Genomic DNA, 23543 nt, shown 5'->3' with positions numbered 1-23543 from the left:
CAAATGCAAAGCAATATATACTGTACTTTCAAAATGGGAACTAGAAATCATATCAGATACATAAATTGTTTGAAATAGCCCCATTAGACAAACAGAAAGCTTTAGGGACATTCCTTAGTCAAATATTCTTGTATTCTAGCTTGGACTTTGATCACCCCCTGATATCTTGACTCTGAAATGAAGGGGTTGAATATTATTATGTTATCTTACAGTATGTGGAAACACCAATCCAGAGCTGTAGCAGGACAAGGGGGCTGCCAGGCTTACCACCATTGCCAACTTCAACCAAAGAACCATCAGAGCTTTACAAGGTAATAAATTAATTTAAAAAAAAAATCGTACATTGAATTAGAAAATTTCCATCTGTACCCCATCCCCAACAAAACATGCACAGTTTTAAACCTAAATCATTTATTATAACTTTCTTATACCTAGGATTTCTGTCCTGTGTCTGAAGGGGGTATTCATTAATGGTTTGGTGCATTGGCAAACAGGATAAATGATAAATTTCTACTTTATTAACACATTAACCCCCCGGAGGTTTTTATCGTTTTCGTCTGAAATTCGACTAGAAAACACATTTTGAAAGCTATTTCTGAATACATCCGAAAACACCAACTTCCAGGTGATCTTGCAATAACATACTGCCTAGTTTTATTAGAAACATCGTTTTTCATTGGCTATTTGGCTCATGCATGAGCAGAATGGTAAAAGATTTTGCTTAACGGACCCATTATTTTCGTATTGAGACCACTCTTTATTCCAAATGCTCATCTTATCCTACTTTTTGCAAAGGGTCATCTGTCTGTTTGTAGTTCATACTGGTTTGCCTTAGATCTGAGACCAATAAGTCTAAAATCCGGACACAAAATCGGATTCTGACCACGGGCAAATTTTGGGTAGAAAAATATCTGGTCCAAAAATGAGGTTTCTCGCTCTGTATTTTGTAGTGCAACTAGAAATTCCAGATTATTTGGTATCATTGTAGAGCTACATCTGTCTACCTTTCTATAATACCACCCACTTTAATGTATCATACATGACCTTGACGCTATAGAGCTTGGCAGTAGGCTACTACTTCTTGCCACTTTAACTCGTCACCAGGGGTTAATGTGTTAAGCAATCATTTATTCATTAACAATGTTTACTCTAGTTATTGGCAAAGTTGCCAGTGGTGACTGATTATCATAGCTGATGATTACATAATATCTTAAAATAATTTTTATTAAAGCTGTACCAATTAATCGGCCATACTCATAATCGGGCTGATTATTGGAACAATCGGTATAATCAGTATCGGCAGAAATAATCGGTGCCGATGTCAACAATTTTCCAAAATATCAATTTGATTATAACATTTATTTTGACATGGTTTGAATTTTAAATCAGAACTAAATAGTGGAAATTTAGGAATACACATTTGATTTGGGGGTTAATTGAAAGACAGTATATTCTTAAAAGTACGTGTAAATACTTTTTAACACACTTGCTGTAAACTACCACTGATTGTCTGCTCACAGCAAATTATCAATACCATGCACTCATCCCAATCACAGCAGCCAACCAAACCAGCCAATGAGGCCTCATGTGGCTGTTGAACTTCCAGCATACACATTACAGGGATGGTCCTGGCTTCTAAAAATTTGTCGCCCAAAAAAATCACCAGTCTCAATATTTTGTTGCCAATTTGCAAAAAATGTCGCCAGAATAAGTAGTGAATATTTTTCCAAGACTATTAATGTAATAGGCAATGAAAATTGAAAAAGATGGGATAGTTATTACTTTATTGACAACCAGCAATACAGCCATAATATTACAAAATAAATGATTACATGACTGTAGTCACCTGAAATAAATGCATTATTAAATTAAAATATCTACTTTCCTACAGTCTCTCTTTTTTTAAATAGAAACATCAGGTATTAAGCAAATCTATATTATGTATATTATTTTCCAAATAATAGTTTTGTAAGAAATTTTATTTAGATAATGACATTTTAATACTAAAACCCTATGATTGTACTTTGCAGTGTAAGATAAGTTACGTATAATGCAACCGTCGATTTCACGCATTCAGGAATTAACTGCCCCCCAACATCTCCATCAATAGAAGTTCAGAAATTTATTTTTGCTGCGCTTTACATGCTTTGCTTGTTAGTGAATTGCTTCCTAAATCCCAGGAATGATCACTGAATGCTGTAGATTTTTTCTCGACAAGCAAATTATCATCTCCATTCCCGCCAATGAAACTTACACGAGTCAACTTGACCTGGCATTACTGTACCATATATATAAGCATTGATTGCCATCATTAAATTAAAAGAAGGAATTAAGAAACATATCACAGAGCATATATATGCCCCCCAAAAACTAATTTGGAATAAATATGTTATTTAGTAAATAGTATTATTTGCATTTATGAGTTAACAGTAAGAAATAAGGTGGGATATAAGATGTGGGAAATAGTTATTACATGTATGGTAGCTTGAGACCACTTTTGAACTGTTAACATAAATCTGTACCCATTTTAGGCATTGTTAGTTATAACAAAAATAGGGCATGGTTTACTTGTCAATCAAATGCTAGTGCTTTCACTAACTGTAGAACAGGCAGTTTCTTGAAATAATTGGTCTCATAATCAGTATTGGCAATTTTAATAATCGGCTATATGCTGTATCGGCATAATGTGCAAAAAGTGACATTGGTACATCATTAATTTTTATTGAATCACTCAAGTTTCATATTAAACAACACATTATTCAGTCACAGATGATATAGATTCTCTCATTTCCATCTTAAATAGGTACAAATAAATTGCTGCAGATCAGTAGTAGTGTTCTATATCACTGACAGCTTTAGCACTCAGAAAATGATGCAACTATTTGAAATCTATGTTTGCATTTTCCAAAAATTATCTGACATTTGTGGTTATTTGTGTGCATAACCTTGAATAGCAGAGAAAACTAATGGCTCAGATTGCCTTGGAATGAATTTACTTTATAATTTTGTTTTGATTGGCTTTAATAACATAATGATCTTATTAAAATGTCCTTCTATTATATGTTTCGAAGTAGCCTCTTGATGTTGGGGTACCTAAAGAAGAAATAGATAAAAGAATGTTGTATTCATTGTATTACCGTTATTTTCCATCTATAACTTGCAGATTGTCCTACGAAACAGTGAACATCCACCAATCATGAAGAATACATCGTGGACCCTTGCAGCCCCTTTCAAAGAAGAAAAGTACCACAGGACCCCAAGCGAGTCCATAGCCAACAACTACACACCGACGGCAAGAAATCTGAAGTTGAAAGATCTACCCAAACTCTCAAGACAAAAAACAAAAGGTAATTGATTTCACAAAACATACATCATCAAAAGTTGATAACTCAATCATCATTCAGGGCTCTCCAGAGGATTTTTACAAGTTGCAGTTCAAGATAGCTTCCTTGAATTAAAGTTGCAGTACCTTCACTACAGTTTGCATTCCTAATTATGATACATTTTGTTTTTTCCTTGCAGTAATTTAAAACATAATGAGTTAATTGTATCACAAATATGTATGTCACCAGATGGCTAATGCTCGTTCATTGTGAAATAATGTTATAATAAATTAATAAAAAATTAATTCACTGGATAGCCATGATTAATGTGATTGTTATGTTACACTATTCCACTTCAAATCAATCAATTTACAAAGGCTCTGGGATTTTAAAAGAACTAGTCCTATTCCATATGCTTTATTTCATTATATCTTTAAGCAACGAACCATATTACATTTAATTTTTTCTTAAACAAACTTTAACAGATTTTTTCATGGTTGGTTTAGGATCTAAATCCTTAAGTCATGGACTTCCTCCATGACCCTGATTAATTTAATTACAATTTCTTGTTTTAAACATCCATGGCACATTTACTCACTGTGACTATATTAAACTTTGCAAGTTCAGTTTTCTTTGGGTTGCCATTGCATTATTCCTTTCACAGTCACAACACTGTGTGTATGAAGCTAATAATGTTTCATAGTTTTTCTCAGTTTTTGTCCAATGTGAATGTCCTACTCCATGATTCATTCCTTGAATCTCTTGTTCTCTGTAAACAGGTCTTGCAAGAATTATTCTCATCTACAGCCTTAGCAGCAGAGGGGCTGTACAGACCGAAACTTTTTGCACAATAAACCCCTCCAGGAAACTATTCCTCGATAGAGGGCTTATTTCGACGAAATAAACCCTTCTATTCAGAATACAGGACAAAAAAAAATGTCCCCCGAAAACTCGAAGAGTTTCCAGGGACAAACTCGTTGAGTTTGCACTGACAACTTGGGTTACTTCAATAAATCTGAAACAGTTTCCGTGGCGGGGTCGTTATTGAAAAATCCATGGGTCGGGTCCATCCCCTCTGCTGCTCTGGGAAATGAGTTTCCAAGGAAAAACATTTTTATGTTGCAAATAGTGTATCAAGTCCAATACGGTATCTTGTTCTGGGATCGTGTAAATTTATTGTCACAAATCCGTGAGGTTTTCTTTGAGCATGACTGAAGAAATTTTTAAATTTATTTAAATCCATATCGCCACCACACCAGGTTTGATGAATATTTCTCAGTGTATGTGTATCAACTCCATTGAATATCGCAAGAAGATTACAATTATCCCTGATTACTTTAGGAATTTGTGTATAACGCTGAGTAACATAAATCACATCAGTGTTTTTGTGACGTCCCCGGGAAAATATTCTTGCGGGATTTTTTTGCTTGTCCAACATAACATCATCATACACTACTAGGTTGTTAATTGATTCATCAAGATCCTCGACGCTGGGGGCTTCTTCGATATCAGTGATAAATTCAACAACATCCTCACCGTCTTTACTCAGCGCGCTTGCACTCTCATTAAAATCTTTTATAACGTTATAGCATCGTTGATCATCTACAGATGGAGCTATCAAATACAGTTTATCCCATTTCATCCACTTCATTATCAAGTTCAGCAACAGCTGTGTTTTACCTGAACCGGATGGCCCAATTATAATCGCGCGGATAGAGTTTGGTAGCACTGAATTATGCTTAACTGGCTCTTTCTTTTTTGTCGCAGAAAAATCTGTAATTTCCATTTGTATATAAAGAATAATAATTATGGATCTATATTGTGTGAAGTGTAAGGCACGAACCCCTACGAATGATCTAACAACCATTACAACAAAAAATAACAGACAAGCACTTTCTGGTAAGTGTACGCGATGTGGCACAAAAAAATTTAGATTTCAAAAAAAAAGCGAGAATTTAGCGGAGGTGACATTGCAGCCAAACTTGGAAAGCTCCCCGGAACTCCCTGGGCAAAGTATCCCGGAGAAAAACATCTCCCAGGATACAATTACTGCGGTCCAGGGACCCGACTAGATATCAGACTTGATGAACAATCTAAACCAAAACCGGGAGAGTATCCGATAAACGCTATCGACGCAGCGTGTCACATACATGATGTTGCTTATCGAAGTAAAGATCTACAAGACAGGCATATCGCGGATGTGAAATTAATTCATGCACTAAGCGCCATAAAAAATAAATCATTTAAGGAGTCACTCGCTAATTGGTTAGTAAGATCAGCGATGAAATCTAAATTAGTATTAGGCGCTGGATAATTAAATAAAAATGCAAGCGATTTATTATTCCCCAATCGGATACTGGAGAGGTAACTCAGCAATTAATAAACTCGCCAACGCGGCATCAGTAACACGCGAGGTTGCCAAAAATTGGCTATCAAAACAAGCAATATGGCAAATCTACTTACCACCACCTCGACAAATCAACTTTGCACATTTTGATGTTAGTGTGCCCAATGAAGTTCATCAGGCTGACATACTATTCCTGCCTCATGATACTGTCCGTAGAAAAATATACAAATACGCGCTAACAGTAGTTGATGTTGCCAGTAGATACAAAGAAGCAGAACCGTTAGCGACTAAAACAGCGTCCGAAGTCGCCTCTGCGTTTAAACGAATTTATCAACGAGGACCTCTAAACTGGCCACGATTATTACAAGTTGATCCTGGCAAGGAATTTCAGGGCGCGGTGTCATCACTGACAAAGCAGCATAACGTTACCATACGACGAGGACATACTGAAATTCATCGGGATCAGGCAATTGTTGAGCGATTTAATAGAACACTCGCTGAGAGATTATTCGGATACCAGTACGCGAGGGAATTCATTTACGATACGAGATCTCGTGAATGGGTTGCAAGACTGCCAAACGTGATAGCCGCACTGAATAATGAAATTACCAGAACAACAAACATGAGACCTGTAAATGCAATCACAAAAAAATATATACCCCGCGTCAGTGAACGCGGACAACAGCAACAAAATGTTTCAACGCAGCCAGGGACGCTAGCGTCCCCACTGCTGGGTAATGTCACCGTTAGGTATTTATACGAACCAGGCGAACTAGAAGGAGGAAAAAAAAGAGCAACCGATCCCACATGGAGTGTTACTACACATAAGATATCCAGCATAACCAGATCAACTGGGAGAAACGCAATCTACAGATTAGATTCGACTGCTCCTCAACGCGGATTTAAACGCGAGCAACTTCAGGTGATTCCCGAGGATACACAATTACCACCCCGATCACTAAAGTGATCCGCACTGAAGTGATTCAATCATTTAAATAACTGCAGCAACACCTCTGCGTCGGTTACACTCAAGACAGGTCAACATCACATTTTCACGTGTATGACCGCGACTGCTATCTATTCTATCTACGGTGAATTGCCTTGGGTCGTTTTTCGAATACTGCCACAGCAATAAACAATTACAACTCGCACAGTGATTATTCTGCTGTTGTTGTAATTGTATTACAAATTCAACATCCAAACTTTGTTTGGGATCAAACTCTCTACCATTTTTTTTGTCGCTCTGTTTGTAACCGGCTAATTTCTTTCTTATTGTGTCATCAGCGATTGAGCTGTCGTTGACAACATCATCTAATACAATTCTTCGTAACTGACCTATCCTTCTTACTCTTGACACGGCTAAATAAACTAAATTTGACCACTCGATGCGATCATCAACAATCCAAACTGTTGTATCTGAAATAGTTAGTCCCTGCGAACTGTGGATGGTCATAGCGTATCCTAGCGTCCACGGGGATTTGCTCATTTTCAGTGCCTGTTCAACAGCATCAACATCAACTGTGACAATATCATTTAATACTAAATTCTGTTTCTCCGGACCTGACGCAGTCAGGCGCCCTGGAATATCAACATCAATATTCTGCAATCGCGTATCAGCTGGTCTATAACACAACGGCACTGGCAACATGGGAAATTTCTTCTGATGTAACTGAAATAACCGCTGCTGAAGTGTGTCCCTGACTATCTTTCTACTTGCCACAATTAAATCACCTGGTTTCCACGTTTCCCAAAAGTCGCTCAGCGAAGTCTCTGGAATTATTTCACGCATTATCTCACACTGGACTTTATTGGTTTGTAGCCTGATCAGTGCCTTAAACTCTTTCAGCGTTTCATCGAGTGCTCTAACATCGTTAGTTATTTCCTCATAATAATCTACAAAAGTTTTCAGCCACTCGTGTGGAGATTCACCTGTAAATGGGGGTGGTTGACCATGATCGCCGCACATCACCACTGCGGTATTTTTCTTTAGCAGCCAATCCAGAAACTGTTTTAATGTATCCAACGGCACAGTGTCAATCTCATCCCAGATGATTTTCTCGGGAATATATTTCGTTCCCATTCGTTCAGGTGTCCACGTGCCGCCGCTGTATTTGAAAAAACTGTGATACGTGCACGCGTTAACATCCCGTTGTCTCATCTCCCTGGCAAGTCTGTGTGTGGGTGTTAGCACAATCATGTCAGAGTTTCTAAATAATTCAATCGCTCGAGTTGTTTTACCAGAACCACCAGGACCGTTCAGATAAACTGTTTTGTGTCTTGTAACAGGATCGTGCACCGGCGGCAACAACGAAGTTGCCCCCGACGAAACCATCGAAGATATTTCTGCGCTGCGATACTCATCCTCGATTTCAACATCAGCCGATTTACAATATCCATGTAACATTTCATTCTTTATTCTCCACGAGCCCCACGATGGATCATCCGATATAACATTATCCAACAGCGCTGAGTGTTTTTTATCAATATAAAATGAATCCGTTGCAACTCTCACTGCGGCAACAGGGAATCTATTGATCATCGACAACAAATTTATGGATACATAAGCCAGCATCGAAGATCTCAAATGTATGTACTGAGATGATTCTCCGTCAATATAACTAAAAACAGTCCCTAGTTTTTCCCCGTTTGACAGAAACACATCTTTGCGGTTACAGAACATGTTGTTCGTGGCTGCATCAGCGACAATAAGATCCAATTCAGTCTTGTCCATGATTAATCGACTGTGATGTTGTTTATGATCATACGCTCCACCTTGAGTGAATTTCCCTATTATTCTTCGTCCTAGATCTTTTGCTGTGCTTTCATCATTTCTGAGTTTGCTTTTAAGTACTTCAGGAGCTTTCTTGATGATAGCGTCGATAGAAGTTTCTGGATATTCTCGTGACCAATCTTCGATGACTTCTTCTAACGTAACCGGCGTTGGAGTTGGCAACCAAACTTCGGTTTGACGACAATAACATATAATCGCTTCGCTGACCGTCAGCGACAACAGTATTCGACTGTCAAGCATGTATCGCAATAACACTATCGGTGCCCATCGCTTCTCAACGAAATGTCTGCCAAACCAAACATAACACACAGGATGTAAATCCTTAGCGAATTTAAACGACGACACACAAGCAAATCCGGTCAAGTCAAAATCGGGTAAAACACCGTTGACAGCTACTCTTGTCATGGTATTGCCAGCGTGGCCAAACCGTTTAAAATATTCGCTGCATTCTCCACGCCCAAGGAAACTTCCTGGATAACACGCCGTCATGTCCACGGATATCATACCGCGGTGATCATACTGAGTATTCCACAAACCGCCGTGTCCGTATTCGACACAGCTCTGCTGGATATCAGCAAGAAAACTTTTCGGAGTTGGTCTCCATGAATTTCGTTCCCGGGCTACATGCGCGACAACACCCGGGACAGTAAAACAGTGTGTCAGTAACGTATCAGTGTTGCCAGCATGATATTTTTCTGCGAGTTTTTTCATTTCCTGCTGTAACGCCATTGTTCTGTATATTTCCCCGTTGGGTCTCACAAACTGATCATATTCTCCATCTTCGCTACTTCTGAATAACCACACAGACACTGGATCGGTTTTACTTATCTGATAAATAAAATCAAACATGCTCCCAGAATTGCTTTGCAATTCCGGATAATACTTCACAACACGGTCTTGCGGAAATATCCTAACCGAGTCAGTCCAGGCGTGACTGTTATGATCGATAATAGTTATTGGTGTTCCACGGGAATTGTATTTACACTCATACAATACCTCACCGGTTAACGATGAAACCGTTATAGGAAATTTTAGTAATCGCTCTAGCTCAGCAACATCATTTATTGACGCTCCTTTATGCGCTACTCGTGTCGCCCACGCTGTTATTTTAGTTTGTCTTAGCGGTGTTAGGCCGTTTCCTCGCATTGCATTTTTAAAATGTTCCATTACTCGCTCAGCTACACAATTCAACACTGACACCTTCATCGGTTTGAGTTTATCAACGCGTGGTTTCTTCATCGGATAAATTCCATAAACAACTGCGGTCACAGGATACGCTCTGGCATAATATGGTATATCAATCCCAACAAGTACTCCCGGTTTTGAGTCTTTACTTAACAGAACGGTTTTTCCACGAACGCCTCTGGCATCAAGAACAGGGTCTAGTTTGTCTCTGATAATCCACGTTCCCTCGCCGACTCCAACAATAAATTTTATCTGTACGAAATATCTTCTATCGTCGAGATACCCAATTATGTTACGCGCGATTGTATCGTTCATGGTAGCATCAATGATACGGTCACGAGAAATGCTCGCGTTTCCGAGGATAATTTTATACGAAGACCACGTGTGTGCGGCACCATCACGACGAAACTCTTCTTTGGCATTCTTGATAACACCAATTACCTCTGCTAACTCTCTTCGTCGTGGATCAGCGGTTAACCGGTCAAGATCGAATCTAGAACCTGATATGGGTTTTATTCTGGATAGTCTTTCAAAACCCATTATTATAATTAAGACAAATATTTAAATAGACAAATATATTATATGATGAACCAATGCAAGTGGATCAAACTAAATTCATCAGCGCCGTGTAGCAAACCCTGCAGAGGCGAATACTGTGGACAACATGCTCAACAGGTCCGCGGTGGGAGTCTAGGACCGATACCGTGTATCAGATGCGGCATTGGAGTACGAGGAAAAACGCAATTATGTTCAGCGTGTGGTGGAAAACGCTATCGAGAACTAAAACGGTATTATGATAAAAAAAATCCAGACTGTGATAACGCTCTCAAATGCGAGCGTGATTACATAAATAAGTTTTCAGACAAATTATGAATTAGACAATGATTTGCTTATAGTATAATGAATCAAGAATTCGTCCGACATCCAACTATTCCAAATTATGAGGCAAACCGAGATGGCATAGTGAGAAACTACAGGCTGAGGAAACAAGTTGGTACAGTTGATAATGCTGGTTATTTAAGATTTACTGTTAGGAAAGGGAGGTATTTATGTCATCGTTTCGTCTATGAGGTTTTTAACGGAGAGATCCCTAAAGGCCTTGTCATTGATCATATTAACGGGAACAGACTTGATAACAGTATTGAAAACCTTCAAGCGATCACTCAGAGCAAGAATACCATACGAGGAAGAGTTAAATGTAAAACAGTTATAAGAAGAGCAGTGAAATCTGTGAATGTTGAGACTCGTGAAGAAATAATATTTCAATCAATGAGCGCAGCCGGTAGGTATTTCGGTATTTGTCCACCTTCTGTACAGCATGTCGCAGATGGGATCTACAAAACAGCATTTTCAAAGAAGCTCAAACAGAAGATTTCATTCTGTTATATAACTCTTATCGTTGACACAAACGACGATAACTCCTCCGAGAGTGTGTAACGCTTTGCAGAGTTGTCGTTGCTGGTCAGAGGATTTGCTCCCCCTAAGAAAGCCACCTTGATAAAATATTTTATCGAGTTCATAACATGTAATCATTTATTTACCGTAGAATATATATTTTTTTACAAACAATATCCTCGTTTTACTGAATATATCCGACTGTTTTGCTCTTCTGTGCTTGTTATATGACCGCGCTTAAGAAAACATACAATTAAAATATTTTAAACAAGTCCCGCCCACTGCTAGAGCGAATTTCCAACTCGCAAGTAACAGTTGGGTTATATACGAAATCGCTCCCTAAGACCTTTGGGTCGATCGAAAGTCAGCACGCGCAAGCAAAACCATAAATTTAATCCGCCAATGGCGGGTGTCTTTTGTGCACCATCCAATGGTCGATTCAATGGATGGTTTTGCTCTGCTGCTGACCGTAGAAAATGACCCACCTGTGTATGTTTGTGTCGTCATAGGATAAGGTCTTAGGATAAGTTAGGATAAGATTACATGTTCATTGTGCCTTTACTTGCTGTCATACTCGAATCAGAGGTAAAGGTTGTCTGTTCTGTACCGTCTCTTAGGATAAGATTACATGTTCATTGTACCTTTGCTTGCTGTGATACTCGAATCAGAGGTAAAGGTTGTTTGTGTTGTCAAATAAATGTTTGCCGGGCCTGCTAGAGAACTCGATCCTAGAAGCCAGGGCTGTCTCATCTTGTAAATAAATGTGCCTCTGAGTCACTTGGCAGTCAGAGGGGTCCGTCCTTAGGATAAGTTACGTGTTATATGTTTGTCCTTGTCAATTCACTAAACACGTCCTCTTGAGCCTATAGATATCTAGAGGCTCTTGCAGGGGATAAAGTGTTTCGTGTTACATGTTGTATTGTCATGTCGGAAGCAGTCCTCGTGGGGTTCTAGAACGTTATTTGACGATCTAGGCCCTTGCAGGGGATAAATGTTTCCGACTGTCTCGTTTTGTTTTGGAAAGCTAGCGTTTCTCATGCAAAGTGTTTCTATTAAAAATATAAAAATATATAATAATATGAATCACGAAAATATAAATACCATACTTGTTGAAATTAAAGAATTACAACAGCGAGGTTTTAATATTTTACTAGACACTGAAACAATTATGTCAGATTTTGAATCCTTGAATGAGCTATCACGCTTGGGGAAGAACAATCTCCCTGCTCGTTATAGGTTCATTAAGGGTTTGCAAGATCGTGTTTACAGATCACTTGCCGGGATAACTGAAAATCAGGTATCTGAATTTATTCCACTGTGCCGTGCAGTTGAGAAGATTCGTCTTGGATTGTCACAAGAGTATGAGACTCGAAAATTAATTAGCACCAGGGTGAGACGGTTAAAAGGTTATATAAAGAATCTAGACACGGAAATGCCTTGCATTTCTGACAAAAATACTAGTGTTTCTGACTACGAGGCCGACAAGGAAGTATAAACCGCATAGCGTGTGACTCACAGCACAAAGTGAAAGTAGAACCTGAGAACGCTAGCGCCCCCCCCCCCCCCCCCCCCGCTTGGAGTGTAAAGCACATTTCCACGGGTAAAAAAAAAAGTGTATTATTTTTTTTGCCCTTGGAAACTCAAAGAGTTTCTCAAGTGAAGGGCGCTTTCAGATTTTCAGGATTTGCTTAAGCGTTTCAACATCAATACAGGAATGAGAATAGTTCATAATCTGTTCTCGTTGACACCAAACTATGATCATATGATTTTGCTGTAGCTCTGTTAATTGTGACGGAGTTAACAAGAAGTCTTCGTCACCATACACGTCAATAACTATTTTAACGGGGAAATACTGTTCTGGGAATGTCTGTATTTGAAATGCGGTTTTTATTGCCTCGTAAAGAATTTGCTTATCATGAATATGAACTCGTGCATGAATGTACTCGGGTTGATACATTATACACAACCGTTTTTTTTTAAATGCGTGCTAGCACTTTCAACGATAACTTATGCTGGTTTTGATAGGGTATTTGCACGATAAAATGACGAAAATGGATCAGTGCAGAAAAAAAAACTATTATAAATATTATGGATCCCTTGACTTAGGACTTCACCAGTAAGTTTATACTAACAGTCTCGTCACGCAGGTCCAACAAATTCCCCCTCTGGTCGGTGAGTTTGAAATTTATCGTTGACAACCACGGGTTATGACACCGTAGATAGACCGGATTGATTGGTTCTTGCACAATCAGAAAACCAGGGGGGTCTCTTGGTGTGAACGTATACAGGATAAACCCCTGTTGTGCCGTCGTAGTATCTGATGCGCTGTAACTGCCATCGATGACGTCACATACAAGATTGACCGCAATAACATCTGTGATATTTACGATCCCGGGTGAGATGTGTCTGCCATCGGATGCTGTACTGTTGTCGTGCTTGAGAATAACAGGTTGTGGTTTTATTCGTTCGTACGCGGCAAGAATATCTTCGAAAGATTGATCGATGAGATCAGAGACTGATTTTCTCAGCTCGGGCACGTTATATCCAGGAAATTTAAAATCTGAAATATCATTCACTTGAATACCATATTTAATTGCAAAATCTGCTCTGGCTATCTGTCTATAATTATCATCGATATAGTCTTTAAGATCCAGTAAAGCCTGAATTATTCTTAGATTTATAGTTTCCATGGCCGATGCGAGTTTGTTTAGTTTTTCTATGGTTGTAATAATATTATCACGCGGACTTGTTAAATCAGAAATATAATCTTGGAAATATACTCGCAGGAGTTGTAGCTGTTGTTTATGTACTAGATTGATCGGAATAAATAATTCAGATTCTATATCATCTAGACGGTAAACACGGAGCTCCTGCCCCCCCCTTAACACGTGGAGCTTCTATACTCCAAGTATCGGGCATTAAAGTACTTTTTCTTGCTAGTAATTGATCTGCAAGGAGTAAATAATAATTGTACTCGAGGTCGTGTAGTGCTTCTTTATAGGTCATAAAATCCGATTTTTCAGGTTTTGGTGGACGAGGTTTAACCTCGGGGGCCTTTGGCCATCCTAATAATGTTCGGATTGAGCTGTTATAAATATCCACGGCGTATCCTGGCGTTGAGATTTCAATGACCGCAGACAGCGTTGGTTCATGAGCTGTTATAGATATTTTGGCTTCCTTGCCGGTGATTCGTTTTATTTGGCGTTGTATCTCATTATTGATTTCTTCGATCTGATAACTCCCAGTGGGAAGTGTAATTGTATTCCAGTCAAGTTCACCCTGTTCGCCGGAGTCGGCTTTGCTTTTCCCGAACACGAATGAATTATTTGGCTGCAGACCACCAAATGATGCCGACCTAACATTGGGCCAGCTGTGATACACACTGAGCTTTGCTAACGCGATTTCACTCACTGGAATTGGAGTTCGAAAATTAATACCGAATTCTGGTGTCGTCGAGGACACTGAGATCATTGTGGTCCTTACCGGTGTTGTGTTTGTGACTATTTGTTGAAGCAGTTCTATTGACATTATTTATTTGTTTAGTTTTCAAATAGTCATTGTACGCATCTGACATTAGTTTGAATTCAGAATCTGATATCGTAGCGTCGCTACTTTGCACGTCTAACGATGATGATATCAGCGATGATAATTTCTGATATGCGGTCGTGGCTGTATTTAATTTTGTCGTGTAATCGTGTAATTTTGTGTTAGCACATGATGATATTTTTTTTGCTATGATGCCGAAAACTCCAGCTGTTGTTGTGGCCGCGGAAACACAGATCGTGGCGGCGACTGCTGCAGTTACCGGAGTGACCGCTGATAGTATTGCTCCGGCAGATGCAACAACGGCAGATACTGAATAAACCATAATATCCAGCACTGTTATGCGGCGCTTGTATTTTTTTACTTTTTGACTAGTTACTTCGATGACAGTTTTTAACTCAGATTGCCACTCACGGACTTGATTGTATCGATATTGTTGAGCATCTGGCGTCGTTGACATTATTCAATTACGCGGTAACCAATTGAGGCGTTGCAGCGACGAATTCCAAACAAAACCAGTAAGATGTTGCTGTTAAACTATCGTCCTCGGCTTCAAGCATAAATGTTTCCTCGGTTCCGCTGTTTAGTATTACAGTGCAAACCCCGGAATACTTATCGGTGGAATGTCTCCAAGGATATGTTGTGAAGATTTCAAATTTAGCGGCTGAAAACACAGACAACCTGTAAACACCGGTGGCTGTTGCTGTATATTTGATAGTGTTATTTTGTCGTGACCATGTTGCGAATCCCGATGATACCGTGAATACGATGTTGGTGATATGCCCCGGAGTAACTCCAGTGGGAACTTTAATCAAACTGGTTTTGTTAACGATATCAGGAATACCCGATACGATATCCTGCTGTGTTTGTTTGATCGTGTTAATGTCAGTCTTTACATCAGCGAGTTTTACATCGACGACTGGAGGAGTCCCAAAGAACTTATCCACGACCTCATCAGTTTTTACGAAGTTTCTTCGAAATCTTGTAAACGCGCCCACGTGAACATCATGCTCTGCACGCAGCGTATTTAGTTTACCGTTGACGATGTCCACGTATTGTTTGTTTGACGCATCCTGGTCGGATTCGGGATTCGCTAACGCGGTTATTTTGTTGCCGCTCATGCTGAGTTCGCCTGTCATCGTGTCACCGGCTTTTTTCACACATTTATCAACACCTTTATCAATACTGTCTTTGATGCTTGCGATTGATATATTCGAGTCCTTGATCCGGCCGCCATCACTAAATGCAACGAAGTTATCCTTGGTAGCTCCAAGAACTCTGCGAATTATATCATTCCACTTAATGTTGCTCGTTCTTAGTTTTCCTTGCCTGTCTTGGAAAATAGCAACTTCATCTGGGTCAACTCCAGCTATATTCAAAAGATTATCGACTTCATCTTTGGTCGCATATTTTGAGAGATCAGCATCTGTGCTTGGTTTACCTCCTCGTGTGAAAGGTCTTCCGTAAATATCCACCATTATTCTTATTGCTGTTTTTCAAATGCTAGCATTTCTCGATGCGGTATATTCATACACTACTTTATGAGGAGGAGTTGCTGGATTTCTTGAGATTGCATCAAGAACATTTAAAACCTCCCTCCCACAAATGGGCGGATCAATTAATGTTTGTGTTGGTAACGTCGACTGCCACACTGGAACATTAGAAAATCTGCTGACATACTTGAGAAACTCAACTGGCGGTGCTAAACCGTACGAATCAAAATAGATAATTCCACGTGGATCGATCGCGTAAGCAACCCAGTGAGTTCCCGGACCATCTTTGTTGTCGAGATTGATAATGCCAGTTTCTGGATTATTCGGTCGTTGCGGTAATTGATCTCGCATAAATACGCCTCTGAAATGTTTTACACACAATTTTTTAACAGCATCGAGTAAATCAAAATTGCTCAACGGCGTTAGAATTTTTTTGGATACCATGATGGTGGAGTTCCTGGTAGTCTTAGACCGCGTCCCTTTTTTTTCTTGTATCCTTTTCCCGTTGCCTTTTTTAGTGCCATTCCAGCTGCAGTTCCAACTGCACTGAGTGCTGCGGCTTTTGCTACGGCTGGTGCTGCCGCGGCAATCAACGCCGGTATTGCTGCGAGAAGAGGAAATATTCCACCGGTTTTAGTCATGTCCTTGATAGCTGCAGCAGAGAAATCAAGTCGGACACCGGTTTTTGCTGTTAGTGCCTTATTAAAATGTTTAAGCTGAGTATTAGTCAACGACAATTTGTTTGGACCACCAGTAATCTGATCTCGTTTTAGTGTTATTGATGTCCCGCACGTGCTTGCGTTCTTTGATTGCAATTTCTTCGTTTGACCGGAAGTCAAGGTGACATTAACATGACTGTATGACATTATATCCTAAGTTTGATTTTAATTGCGTTACATATTCTCGATTGGAGCGTCGATGACCCTCATTCGTCCGCCAACACCTTCAAGCAGCATTGCTTTATCGGAGAGTATGACAGCAATCGCTCTGTAACCACCAGCAGGAACACCTACACGAGCTCGGAAATGTAGGTCGACAACAGATTGTTTAACCAGATCAAGATGTTCCAGCGAAAAGTAATAAATCGGATATAAACTCATAAAGTCTCGCTGTGATATTTGCAGGCCAGTGTCTACATTAAGGTCGCGCCCCATAAATGACATCAGACGATGATACGCGCGTGCGACACGATGATGTTCGAAATCTATTAATATATCCTCAGATGGCTCCTGATGCCCATTTATTCTCAACGAAACTTCAGAAACTCCAAGTGTATCAAATACCATTGGATTTCTTTCCTGGCTATCTGTTCTAGCACGGTATTGAAATGCAATGAAAATATGTCGTGGTGCTGATACTCCTTGTTGCGATGATATATGCCATGTAAACAACCCACCATTATCACCCTGAATAACGTCTGTGGTTGTTGTTTTCCAGGATAGCAGTGATTTACCGCCCGTGTCCATGAAAGACAACAGTCGTTGTTCTTCGGTGATTGACGGAGACAACACTGGCATCCACAACCACAGTTTAGTTAGTATTACCTGACCAGGGGCAACAGCAGCATCTCGCCAGATAGCGTCATTATCATCAGGTTTTCGCACAAGTACAACTGTGTGTTTGGCACCGAATATGACCTTGTGGACATCTCTGCAGAATCCAAAGATGTGAGACAATGGAATCACACCTGAGAACTCTTCATCTCCACTTAACATCGATCTACGTGTTGCAAAACCCAAATTAAAATTTTCGTTCATCGATGCAACTGCGTCACCGGCATTATTCATTGTTACATTCCTGTTCTCGGGGCTGTCGGTTATATCCTTTGCAAACATCATTGATGGTCCGGCTGATCTGGTGTAATCATCCGAGTATCTCGCCAACCCGAGAATTGTTGTGGCAACGTCGACGTTATCATGAATTGTTTCAATTTCTTTTCCATCTATCATGTAAATAGCGGATTTAAATAACGCCATGATGCCGTTGTTAACAAATCCAACTCGGTCGCCGATTCCGTAGTTAGTGTTATCATTCTTTAAAAGCCTACCTTCAACTTCGATGAAGGCCTCAGCGGGCAAGAAGTATCTACTTGTATCCTGGACCTGTAGTTCAATTCTTCCGCGTTGGTTAGGATCACGTGCTTCATAAGAATAATATTGAAAATCACGTACAGAATCATCTTTAAGTACTGGTTTGGACATATCAAACGCGTCATTGGATTTTCGTGCAAACATTATTATTATTTGTGATGATCTAATTAAAATGTTATCGTCACCGGAAACCACTACCAGCTATCAAATTAGCAGTTACACTATCTTGCAACGCTTTGGAGGTAATTCCTGCTGTTGCGATCTCAGCTAATTTCTGATTTACGGCCTTATTTACTACGCTACTAACATTTGCCGGCATAGCTTCAGTGGATGGTAGTTTTACTGGCACCAACCTCTCGACTGGGTTTTTTTTTTCGTATCAGCTGTGCTAGTCGATCCTTGATTGATTGAAATGCTTTCCCGGCAAGACTACCAACAGTGCCAATGGCTTTATCCTTGACAACATCAGCGGCTTTCATCGCGAATTGTTTTGCTAACGGTCCAGCTTTCGGAGCGATTCTTGTGACTAAATCCCTAACAACATCACCGACTCCATCTCCGTAAACAACCTCGTATACTGGTAATCGTGAGTTTACTACTCTGACACTTCTTGGTCTGCGAAAAGAATCGTGTAGTATCATTTTATTTAATTATTGTTTATCTAACTGAATTTGCTAGCAAATTTAATTATTAGTCGCTGTGGTAACCGTCTGCGAGTTCATCAATGAGCCCCCGGTAGATGCTGATATCCATGATGCCACGCTGAAATAGTCTCTGACAGATATCTGCGGCTTCATTTATAATTTCCGGAGAATTGTTTCCGGCACGTCTTCCTCCGATGAGAACTTCCAACCGTGATACATCATCGATGATATTATTAGGGCAGGCAATAAAACCGGATCCTAAACCCTCCCCTGTTGATGGTACAATTCTTGGGGATAAAATGTCTTGAGGCAAACTTTCAGAAGATGTTGTTAAGCTAATTATCGGCGACCTAGTTTGTTTGAATTTTTGGCCCCGCGGACTTCCTTCAGATGCAGCCTCGTATTCACTTAACGGAGTTAGGTCAGGATCTATTGCTCTTCGCCGTGAAGGATATTGTTGTCGTTCTGTGTGTTGCAACGGTGATTTTTCTTCTTGAGGTTGCGATGGTGGAATTTCAAGTTTACGTATAGCATCTACAAGTCTATCGTATTTTGTATCGTCCCTGCTGATTTGTTTTTTATTTTCACGTATACGATACGAATATTTGATAAAATTATCATCTGTCATAGAACCGTGTTCTGGGTTTAAAGACACATCTCTTCTAATCAATCCTAACAGTATTGTCTCAGGTAATTTCTCTTCTGGTACATTTTTAAGAAGTTCAATATAATCCGGCGTAAATCTTTTGGCGGGGTCAGTAATTCTCCCTGTTACTCGCTTACCAGCAGGTACTGACACAACAACTTCATCGGGTGGAGGCGGGGGTTTAAGTCCAGCTGAAATATCCTGTAAAATTTTCCTTTGCTCTATTAAAGCCTCTTTGGTAACAGCTGCGGATTTTTCAGTAGCTTTGGTCACGGGTTTAAATAATTCCTCCGTAGTCTCTGCAAAGCCTTCCCGTGCTTGCTGTCTTAGTTGTAATTTTTGTCTGACACTATCACGGACAGGAAGAAATTTCTGAATTGCTTCGAGACGTTCTCGAGCTAATCTAGTCGTATGTGCTTCTCCAATATTTGCCATTATTTATTTGTCAATGATTTAATTCCGCTAACATAAAAATGTTTTTCCTTGGAAACTCATTTCCCAGAGCAGCAGAGGGGATGGACCCGACCCATGGATTTTTCAATAACGACCCCGCCACGGAAACTGTTTCAGATTTATTGAAGTAACCCAAGTTGTCAGTGCAAACTCAACGAGTTTGTCCCTGGAAACTCTTCGAGTTTTCGGGGGACATTTTTTTTTGTCCTGTATTCTGAATAGAAGGGTTTATTTCGTCGAAATAAGCCCTCTATCGAGGAATAGTTTCCTGGAGGGGTTTATTGTGCAAAAAGTTTCGGTCTGTACAGCCCCTCTGCTGCTGCCTTGTACTTGGAACCAAAGAAATTGTGTAAAAGTTGCCATTGGAATAGTACAGATATAATAATCTTGTGAAAAAGAAAGTTTATTTGTACAACATGCAATATAACAGCTAATTTTATGATAATTAAAGGGAGTTAATATTCTTCCAACATGCAAAATAAATTCAAAAACCTTGGCGCTATTTTCTAAATACGGTATATGATAATGTACAAGTGTTCAAACATTGCATAAGGATTTGTAAACTGATGGATTCAAACTGTGCATAGTAATTCTTATTATGAAGAGGTGTTAAAGCACTCATAGGTGTAATTAGTCTTTTGATAAGAATGATCATTAGGCACTTGAAGCTGATTAACAGGTGTAATTAGTCGTTTGATCAGAGTGATCATTAGGCACTTGAAGTTGATTAACAGGTGTCTTAATCTCATTGTCTCCTTACATCTAACCTATGTGTCTTCATTGAAATCACTTGAACTTTGTTTGATAGCTCACACACTATGTGTTTGATACATGCTTAGGGCTGTTCCATTAAAAAATACATGGGACCCAGGGTTTTAATTTTAAGGGTAATAATCCTTAGATGCAATTTAAAGTTTCTTATCATTTTAATATGAACACTGTGAAATCAAAGTACCCTGGCATATATTTTTTAAAAGCTGCCTTCCCCTGATATCATGTATGTTTAAATGGAATAGCCATTGGTAGAAATGGCTCAGATACAATAGGATTTCATTGACAAAAGAGCTTGTGTACTGAGGACTTTCATTTGAACTTTCAGCTTCCAAAAAATGAAAAGTATGCATACTTTTACACAGATGTTGGCATCTGGGAGAACCTTGATGATTTACTTATTACTTAGTGTCAGGGCATGACTTGCCTGGTGAGAGCTTTTGTATTTTCTGTGTCCAAAAATGTAAGCAAGTGGAAATTTGAACACATAATTTTGGTCCACAGAACCTTCCGATTTTCAGAATTCTATTGCATTTATAAAATTAACAATGATGTTGGACAGTATGAGCTTATTCCATTTGTTTGTAACATTTCTATTCTTATCCATGGGGGGGTGAATTTATTTAGAGCAAAACATTCACAATCTGGATTAAAAAATCACTTTACAAATCAATGCATGTAGCAAATACTAGCACCGTTGAGAAATAAGTTACACTGCAGACTTGCAATGACAGAAATATCTCATCACCCCTCCTTCAGTGTCCTCTTACTTATGATAAAATGTCACAACTTTTGCTTAAAATTTATGTACTCTAAAAAGTGAAGTTGACCAATAGTTCATTGTTCTTGTTTAATTAAGGATCAGAAATTAATAACTTTTAATATAAAGCGTGTGCAGAGGTTGCTTAATGCAGAAACTAAAAGGGTAGATGCCACAGTCAAATTTCAGTTTTTATCATGTAATAAGGATAATGACAAATTATGTGAAACTGTACATAAACAATTATAGTAGTGCTAATAAAATCAATGAAATAAATATATCGGTTTTTCTGTTTAGGTCTGGAACTCTGGAAAAGATCTAAAATATGAAAATTGCTTTTTCAGGTCTGGAAAATGTATAGAAAAATTGAAAAATGACAAAAACATCTTGAAAAGCCTTAAATTTTTGTTATTACAACTGTCTTAGTTGGAAACTTGTGATGTGACTGCTCTTTTGTGTTTGGGAGATGTTTTATCATACAGATTTGGAACTCTTCATGAGGTCTGGAAATTTTTAATTTTTGGTCTGGCTTCTAAGTCACATTATTAATAAGGGTAATGAAAGGGCAGATAAAGCAGTCACCCATTTCTGAATGGAAGATGCCATATACTAACTTGTAATATTCTATACAATGGCATGTTCTATGTACTTGGCAATATATGTGAAATGAAAAGTCCACCAAAAAAGTTTCAGAAAATTAACCCATTTTTGGAGAGTGACATTATTCATGTAAAAACATATCACACACACATATAGGTCACATGTCTCCTATCCATTCATACCTCCTGCATTATTCATGTAAAAACATATCACACACACATATAGGTCACATGTCTGCTGTCCATTCATACCTCCTGACGGGTGAATCTTGACCAGAGTGCATACTTGCCAGAGTCCACTGATAGTAGAACACATTCACATTGAACATATTGTCTACCACCTTGCAAGATAACATGAACTCGATGAAGAAGACTTTTGATGATATACCACCGGAGAAAATATTGGACATTTTAAAAGAATGCTGATTTATAACAAAGTTTGACACTATATTCTAGAATTTCAGACCAATCTTTGTAAGCATGTTATCTTTTATTTTATATACTTTCTAAAGAAAAACTTTAACATCTTTACATGTTATCTTTTTTGCTGGACTACATATTTTGATTTATTTGAAAAGGTTTATCTTCCTGAATTGTTCTGCAACTTTTTGTCTTGAAATTTTTGGAACTTGACTGAAAATTGGTACTTTATTACTGACATGCAGATAAGCCTGTATATACATTTTAACATTTTGGTCTTAAATTTTTTGGACAATAATGTTCTTAGCACTATGGAGCAAGAACCACAGAATGTAGACAATAAAATTTGGTATGCACACGGTGCTGAAGGCAGGCTAGTTGCTACAAAATTACTAAAATGCTGTGTCAGGAAACATTAACAAACATTGTGGATGGCTTGCATTTGAGACAAGAAAGGCACCAATGCAGGGTTCTTACAGTCTTTGAATGTCTTTGACAGTTTGGGAAAAATGAGGTAGCATTTTCAAGACCTTGAAAGTTTGGGAAAATTGAGCAGATTACCCCGAGGTCTTTAAAAGTCTTTGAAAATTGAATTTAACTCAAACATTTAATTTCTATTAATAATCACAATGGTGTCTTCCCTTTCCAAAATGATTGAGGAGAAAAAACAGCACCTATAATAATGCATTTAAAGCAGTGCTGATGTCTGTTAAGAGAACAATTTATTTTGTTTTAAATCTGATGCACAAGATACATATTTCTGAAATAATAATGAATGTTATCCTATCTTCCAGATCATTATAAAGCAATTTTAGGAAATTATTTATAGTTTGAATTTCATCATTAAACAATGTTGTAGTATTTTACATTCATTGTTTTATCATATAGCATAACTTGTATACAAAATGTTAGCCAAAATAAGTCTTGGAAATCTATGTTTGTGGTTTTTGAAAGTTTGTGAAAAATCTTTTAATTTATCATTCTGAATTTTGTTTTAACCCTGCCATGTGCTCGGGGTTAACATGGCAAACATCAAAGTCACAAAGACTGAAATAAAATAAATGATTTTGGGAGCTGATGACA

General features: G+C 38.7%; 1 protein-coding gene across 1 annotated transcript in view; it reads left to right on the top strand.

The window, feature by feature from the left end:
• Window positions 1-23543, top strand: part of LOC149803762 (dynein axonemal heavy chain 3-like) — a 311163-nt gene that overhangs the window by 6167 nt on the left and 281453 nt on the right. Inside the window, exons 2-3 of the mRNA XM_089953988.1 lie at window positions 213-311; window positions 3164-3347. Coding sequence (XP_089810114.1) covers window positions 213-311; window positions 3164-3347 — 283 coding nt within the window. The remainder of the gene's footprint in view (window positions 1-212; window positions 312-3163; window positions 3348-23543) is intronic.

Source organism: Sinohyriopsis cumingii, chromosome 3 (genome assembly GCF_028554795.1).
Source record: "Sinohyriopsis cumingii isolate HCF-2022 chromosome 3, ASM2855479v2, whole genome shotgun sequence".
Taxonomy (NCBI): domain Eukaryota; kingdom Metazoa; phylum Mollusca; class Bivalvia; order Unionida; family Unionidae; genus Sinohyriopsis; species Sinohyriopsis cumingii.
Note: the sequence above shows the minus strand (reverse complement) of the source record. Positions and strands in the feature narration are given on the sequence as shown.